At 35.5% G+C, this 7,652-nt stretch overlaps 1 protein-coding gene across 1 annotated transcript; it reads right to left on the bottom strand.

Annotated features, from left to right (window-relative positions):
• Window positions 1-4,129: 4,129 nt before the first annotated feature.
• On the bottom strand, window positions 4,130-7,119 carry isg20l2 (interferon stimulated exonuclease gene 20-like 2). The gene is made up of 4 exons (XM_084090086.1): window positions 7,026-7,119; window positions 5,756-6,421; window positions 4,772-4,972; window positions 4,130-4,538 (listed from the first exon to the last, which is right to left on the bottom strand). The coding sequence occupies exons 2-4, from the start codon at window positions 6,365-6,367 to the stop codon at window positions 4,395-4,397; spliced, it is 957 nt and encodes a 318-aa protein (XP_083946212.1). The 5' UTR covers window positions 6,368-6,421; window positions 7,026-7,119; the 3' UTR covers window positions 4,130-4,394.
• Window positions 7,120-7,652: the final 533 nt, after the last annotated feature.

Here is a 7,652-nt window from a genome sequence, read left to right as displayed (position 1 = left end):
AGAGAGAACGAGAGAGAGAAAGAGAGAGAGAGAGAGAGAGAGAGAGAGAGAGAGAAATCTCGTCTCCTAGAGAAAATGAGAAGTGATGCAGGTTTTATGCGTGCCATTGTTTAACGCACAAAAAGAAAAGAAAAGAAAAGAAAAGAAAAGAAAAGAAAAGAAAAGAAAAGAAAAGGATTCTGTTGGTTTAGCGTTTAGCTCAGGTGTCAGTTGTTGAGTTCATAACTGTTGTGAAACTGTTCTCTTGGCCGACATTTAGCCTACTGATTCTGTCAAAGCATAAAGCAAAATTAAAACATGTCGAGGAACGAAGTAGAAGACAACTTCAATTTCTCAATGATAAAACAAAGTTCAAATTGCCACATGGGCCAATTTTTGTTTCAGTATCTAATTATTTAAGTGCTTAAATATATTTTAAAAGTGTAAAAGACTAAAATGGTTGCCCTATGAATCATAAACATAATTATGTGAGATAACACGTTCACGCCATGTTGTAATTAGCCTACCGTAAATAAGAGACGACAACACGTGAAGCTGTAGCCTATACAAGGGAGCTTTTCACGTCCTCGGATAAGGATTTATACGTTTCTCTTGCATTAACTCCAAAATAAATCGGCAGTAGTCGCGTGGTACAGCGGTCACGTGGTATAAGTCTTAGCTCTCAGAAAATGACGAGTCTATTACGAGTTTTATTTGAGTTTTTTCTAAAATAAACATAATTCATGAATTAGGCCTAATTATAATTCACTCATGAATGATAATTTATCCGTTTTTGTTGAAGAGATTCAACACAGAATGAAAGCTGTGGCATTAGTCTACTCCCCTTAGTTATGTGGGAAATGTAGGCTAATCATTTTGTTACATGGAGGATACATTCACTCTCACTGAATCTACCCATTGTTTAAAATAAGTATTCCTATTTAAAGGGATGATCAACTTTGTATTGAGCAAGAGTCCAAGGGGTGAGAGCCACAATGAATGCTTAGGTTCACTCATTTGCTAGACCACAACACCACAGTAAAGGAGAATTAGATGGTTCTGTAAGCGTTCAGTTGTGCACATGTCCTGGCTAAATAAACATTGTCATGGCCAAATATAAGCTGCACGATTCTGGACCAGCGTACACCTTCCGTGACTCGCTCAGCTGACTCTCCAAGCGAAGGGAAATTAGTGTCAAGATTGGTGAGCTTTAATAACCAGATCCCTCAGTAATGATGAGACAACTGCTTATTCAGAGAAATTACCAGTCTGAAATGGTTTAGAGGCATGAGTCACTGCTGATTCACATCTGTAAGCTTGAATCCGATCCATTTGTGAGTCATGTCTATGAAGGCAACCGCATTTGCAACAGACCACAGTGTCTAGCCTGTTAAAATGGTAACTTTCAGAGATGAGGGGTTGATGATAGAGGGTGATTTGTTTCTGCACAGAGAAAAGAGGGTGAATATGGCTTTGTATCACATATTTTTTAATACTGTCATATAAAAGAGGAATTTAACATCAACACAGCTGACTGTCTCAAGTCAGGTCACTCTGAACATCTACAGGAAATTACTATATGCAAAAAAAAAAAAAAGTTTACATAAAACTACAGTACATTATTTATTGGCTCTTGCATTATGGTAATCCTTTAGTAATGAGCAAAGGGTACTTATTTCTGTACCACAAGATTACCTCAGCCTGCCAACCATTGAGGATTTTAAAACTTGATCCGTTTTACAGACATTACTACCATCCACATCCAAGCCACAAGTGGGAAAGTATGAAGTCACTGGTTGCCGTCTCTCTACAGCACACCATTAACCCCAATTTCATCAATGACACTTTACAATAAAGTTCACATTGTTAAGACAAGTTAATGCAATAAACTAAATCTAAAAGCTATTATATATTTATTATTGTTAATTCATATTTGTCTGATACATTAAATAATGTTCATTTATACCTTCCTTAAACTTCAAATGTCATTTTTTTTATTTGTACATGTAGAATTTAGAGTTAAAATGTAGAGTTTAATAAATGTTGAAAATGTATTATTTATATTGCAATAACTAATATCAATGTAACCTTATAAGGTATTACTATTTCATTCCAGATTTACCATTAAAGTAATTAAAATACAGATTAGGGATAAATTCTATAATGTTTTCAGTTATTTACATAATTATATAATGTTATATACAGTTTCCAAAAAACATATTAAGCATTGGGAGCGCAACTGTTCTCGATATTTTTTCTTGAGCACCAAATCATTATATTAGAATAATTTCTGACGGAACATGTGACACTGAAGACTGGAGTAATGATGCTGAAAATTCAGCTTTGCCCTCACATCACATAATAAAACATAAAAAACTTATTTTATATAGACACACAGATTTATACATAGTTATTTTATTAATTGGTGGGGTTAATTAATTACTGATCTAAAATAGTCCATTTAAAAGCCACATAACTCATTCCTGATATTAACCCTTTCGCCGCATAGAGGTCACTACAGTGGACAGCTATTCAAAATCCCATTTCTTGTGTATACATGGGCTTTGATGGCATAGTTGCCCATCAACTACAATGGACACTAATGCATCATCCTATACACTGCCACCAATTGGCAAACCGTTGAATGTGGATATTTTTTCTCCAAACAAATATCCATCCATTCCTTATAGGAGACTCTTGCAGGTAAAAAAAAAAAAAAAAATCATTGTTGTAACATCAAGTAACATCTAAGGAGTCATATCATTGTTACATTTTCCAAGTATTGATTTTAATTTGGGAGGAAGTTCTGATTTATCATCTGTCCACTAAATAGGACATCATGCATCACTAGCTATTTTTCATTCATACTATGTGACTGTTGTTCATGAAAATACTTAAAACTGAAGTAACTTTTTTGGCTGTACATAAATGTATTTGTTTTATTAGAATGTAATTTACAGTTGCATTAAAAAAGTAATCTGATTACATAATGTGCATTACTTGTAATGCATTACTCATTACATCAAAAAGTAATTGATCGCGTAATGCACGTTACTCGTAATGCGTTACTTTACTCGTTACATCAAAAAGTAATTGATTATGTAATGCATTACCCCCCAACACTGCTCATTTCAGAAGAGATTGAAAACACCTGAACACTAGTTTATCCAGTCTGAAAACAATGTAGATTCAATCTGAGATTTCAGTCTGAGGTTTTCTCAGAGAGGTGAGCTACAGTAGAAATGTGTCCATTTTGAACATAATCTGAATTACCATCTAACAAGGGTAAATCGACATACTCTGGTAGACTAGAGGGAGCGTGAGCGTTTTCAAAATAGTCATAGTTAGGTTTCCACAGAGTTGTACCTTCAACGGTTGTAGAGATCTTTTGAGGAAATCACGTCCTCATGTTCTGATACACATGAAGCGTCCTCATGTTCTGATACACATGAAGCTCAACTTGTATGAAGTTCTTCTCTGCTGGCCAAACGGGAACAAAATCAATTGCGTTTGCAATAATTGAAGCTGTATTGAAGTTTTCACATGATTTTAAATACACAAAGTATTACTGTGTTGTTACTGTATTATGTTTAATACAGTATCTCTTCAGGAAAAAAAAGATGCAAAAAGTGCATGTATTTTAAGTATTAAACATGTTAGAACATTTCTGGTTGTGTCACACCTTGACAAAGGCTTGTTGCCAAAATGTTGGTGAAATAAAGTGTTTGCAAGTGTGCGGTCAAATCTCCTTTATACAAATTTGTTTTCTTTGGCCTCCACCACGGATGGTGTGCGTTTGCTTTAGTGTTTATTAAGGAACTGTGCAAAAGAGAATCCCATATAAGGCTGGAAATCTCAAGTTTGTCAGTCGCTGGGAAACTGGTGGGCAAGGAAGATCTGACTGCTTCCCAAACATCACCAAAGTGGTGCGACCAGATCCTTAAACACAGACTGACTGATGATTGAGTGGGTTTGGAGGGAAGAGAGCTTTGACTGTAATCTCAAGGATGGCAGATGAGGCCCTGTACATTTGGACAGTTAAATACAGAAGGAGCAGTAATTCATGTGGTGGTGTTGAATTCACAGTAGAAGAAGAATGCTGACTCGTCCTGTTCGTAAGGCTTCAGAAAGACAAACAGGCAGACAGAGGAACTGTGAGAGCAGTTTTTCTTTTTACTTACTGTAAAGGTTCTAAAAAGAACACAAAAATTAATGTGTACAGTTAGCATAATATCCAACATGTTTTGCAACTTAACACTTTCTTCAAAGCAACTGAACCAATAAAGTTAACTTATAATACCCTTTTTATACACGGAAACTATAGAGCCCCCTAGTGGTATTTCAACTCAGTTGCTAAGAAGTTTAGCTGATATAAAAGGTGTCAAGTTAAAACAGTATCTTTTAAAAAAATCAAATCATTTTTGATTCAGAGCTAGATCCATTGCTTTAGCTGAAAGGCTGAGAGCTGTGAGTTTTCGCTCCCATGCATTCTCCACTACTTTGTACAGTTCCATGGTGGCTTTGGCATCTTCTACTGACGAGTGGCCTCTCTTCCCTGTCTGAAAACGTAAGAAGAGTTTCTCAGTGGAAAAAAACTGAAAGCCTGTTCTTATTTTCATATATAAAAATAGTCTGACTCTCAATCATAGGATTCAAGAGCTGCTTTTGAACTGACTCCAGATTTACTCTGAAATGTCTGACAGCTGAACTCCTCAAAGAACTCTTTGTGGCACAGGTAAAAAATGACATCCACTGTGCCACATTACAACGTTCCGTGTGGAGTTATACCCACCTGTATGTCCTTGTCGAGGATAGCTTTAGTGAGCCTCTTCAGAGAGACAGTTTGATGCTCGGGCAGTCCAGCTTTCTGGTTTAGCAGTGGAATCCGCGCTGTGTCTCGTGTTTGGCAAGCAGGATGGAAATATTTTAAGGCCTTGAAGTCATTTTGGATGGCGTGGCCCACAACCATTTTCCCTTTTAATATCTTCAAGATCTGTGTGCAAAACATATATAAGATTAATCAGACTATTACTGGTTCGTCAATACTCGTTTTTTTTATTTTAAGCACGCTGAATATGCGTCATACCCACGCTAAGCACGCTGAATATGACATTCTGATGAGATGTAATGCAATTAGTTAAGCATTTCAATTAAACATTAACTGATATGAAAATTTGGGCCGATAATGAGAAGCTGATAATTATTTTCATATTATAGTCAGTAAAACTAAATAAATAAAAATAGATCAATAAAAAACACTAAAATCAATCATTTTAAACGCTACAGGTGAATTTGGGCATAGAAAAATAATAATGTACAGTATGAAAAATGGATATTAATTTTGAGATTTGCTAAATATTACATTAAACAGTGTTTAATGTATCAGATGACGGCAAAGGTGATCTAAATGTAAAAATAGGGGAAATGTACATGAACAATTAAATAGACAACACCAATCAATTAAAAAAATATCTGATATTGGCTGATGGTACTATTACTACAGATATATTGTGCATCAGAAAACGATTTTAACCTTTCGATACATTTTTATGAAGATCCACTAGGAATAAAATAGGTTCACAAACAAATAACATTCTGCGATTTAAAAAAAATAAAAGAAAGCCTGACTTTATATAAAAGCTTTCAATAACATATATTTGGTGGGCTGCAATGTTCATGTAGTTTAAAAGTTGATTTGCTTGATTTAAAGTGTCTGTCTACTATATAAATAAATGCACATTCACATGATCATTTGAGTACAGATGTTATTTCATACCTCTTTTTGTGCCTGATGGAAGGGTGTGGCATTGAATAAATCCTGCCTCCTGACCCCACTATAGCGAGTGCGGAAATCTGTCACAGGATTGACGGGTTTGATAAATTTATCAAAAATAACATCGCCGTCGTAGGAAACAATACTGCAGCGTGCGAGTTCACCGTTACACCCCTTCGGTCCTGTTCCCACCATCTCACAGTCCAATGCCACGTATTTTAATGGTCCGAGAGTGCGGGGTGCCGCTTGGTGTGTCGGGTCCCTCTGAGATGTGCTGGCAGTGGATGGAAATGAAAGTGTGGACTGCTGGGAAAATGTATTTGCAGAACTAGGCAGCTCACTGGTCTTATTAGGCAGACAAGAGGTAAATTTAGGAAAAATAGCATCTGGGGTTGATCCATCTCTTCCGCTGAGCTGTGGATTTTTGGACTTGTTTTTCTTTTGCTGCTGGATCTTTTTGTTTCGATTTTTATTTTGTTTATTTTTTAACAAACCCTTGTGCTCCAGGTAATGTCTCCTTCCAAGGAAACGATCATGTTTGGCATTTCCTCTGTATTTACCTGATTTGCCTCCATGACCAGGCTCAGAAACCAGGTTCAACATAATTCCTGACATTCTTATTCACTCTCAAAGGTTGATTATAACAGGTGTCTTCTTGAAGTTGTCACTCTTAAATAGAGAAAAAAAGAACAATGAATGACTGTTAAGACAAGAACTAACAATGTTGTAATGGGATCACACAAAATGATTTTGATAACATAATTTGTCAGTTTAAGATCTTAAACAAGGGGTTTTCAAACTAGGGTCTGGGGACTCCCAACGGGGGTCTGTAGAACAGTTCAGAGGAAAAACAGTATTAAAAAACATTTAACATAAATAAATAATAAACATAAGATATAACTAACTAAACAGAAAATATTATAATAAATACATTAATATAACCCCTGTTATAAACAATGTTTGTTTTTAAAAAGTAACTAGCATCTCTTTACAATAAGGGATAAACATACATTAAACGTGGAGATATGATATTTTAATAACCAGGTAGATAGACGTGACATTTTCACTTTTGTTCTAACTAATTTTAGTCCGTGTAATCAACGGATTAACTCAACTGTACAATCACGATTCACGAGTCTTGTAAATTGAGGCGAAAAACAGGTTCGCAAAATCTTAAACTAATTTCCATGATCGAGTTTAAGTTAAGTATCACACTGTGTACACCGAAATAAATTGTGCGACTATATTACGGATAGAATTGCGGGATACATACCATTATTTGCCCCAAAAAGGCGATCTTTGATATTTTTTCCTCTTCCCGTGTTCAAGCCAAGCACACCGCATGAATACATGTGCACTTCCGGGTCGGAGGGTTATGGGAAGTTCGAATCTTACGAACAACTCACTTTAACGAACCGGATCAAACCTGATTCTGATTCTTACGTTTTTGGATATGACCCAGTTCAGTTTGTTGCTGGATTAAACAGTAAGCCTAAACATAACTCCCATTTACATTTGATGGTTTTTGCTAAATCCATAAAAAACATGTTCGTTACTTAAAATAAACGTTAAATGAAATCAAATAAATTTAAAAAATAACATTTAATTTCAACTAGCTGCCAAGGAAACATTTAATCATTTTCATTAATTTAACTTAATTTGCTAAAGTAGCTTAAACTTAAAAAAGCATAAACTATATACATTGTGTATTATTTTTTATTTTATTTTTTTTTTGGGGGGGGGGGGGGGGGGGGGATTATAAAAGAACGAAAAACAACACAATTTTCGCCAAAGTTTTCGCAATCAAGTACGAATCAACTCTCATTCACGAACGAATTGTTCAGGCCTGTGTTTTGAATCAGTTCAACCGATTCATTGATTTGTTCACGAATCGGACATC

Source organism: Abramis brama (genome assembly GCF_963993115.1).
Source record: "Abramis brama genome assembly, chromosome: 17".
Taxonomy (NCBI): domain Eukaryota; kingdom Metazoa; phylum Chordata; class Actinopteri; order Cypriniformes; family Leuciscidae; genus Abramis; species Abramis brama.
Note: the sequence above shows the minus strand (reverse complement) of the source record. Positions and strands in the feature narration are given on the sequence as shown.

What these genes read in the sequence shown, in the direction of transcription:
- isg20l2 (XM_084090086.1), bottom strand. Translation starts at nt 6,367, where the DNA reads ATGTCAGGAATTATGTTGAACCTGGTTTCTGAGCCTGGTCATGGAGGC. An exon ending in TCCATCAGGCACAAAAAGAG is followed by an intron (nt 4,973 to 5,755) that starts GTATGAAATAAC and finishes TTTTGCACACAG; the next exon opens with ATCTTGAAGATATTAAAAGG. An exon ending in TCCTCGACAAGGACATACAG is followed by an intron (nt 4,539 to 4,771) that starts GTGGGTATAACT and finishes TTACGTTTTCAG; the next exon opens with ACAGGGAAGAGAGGCCACTC.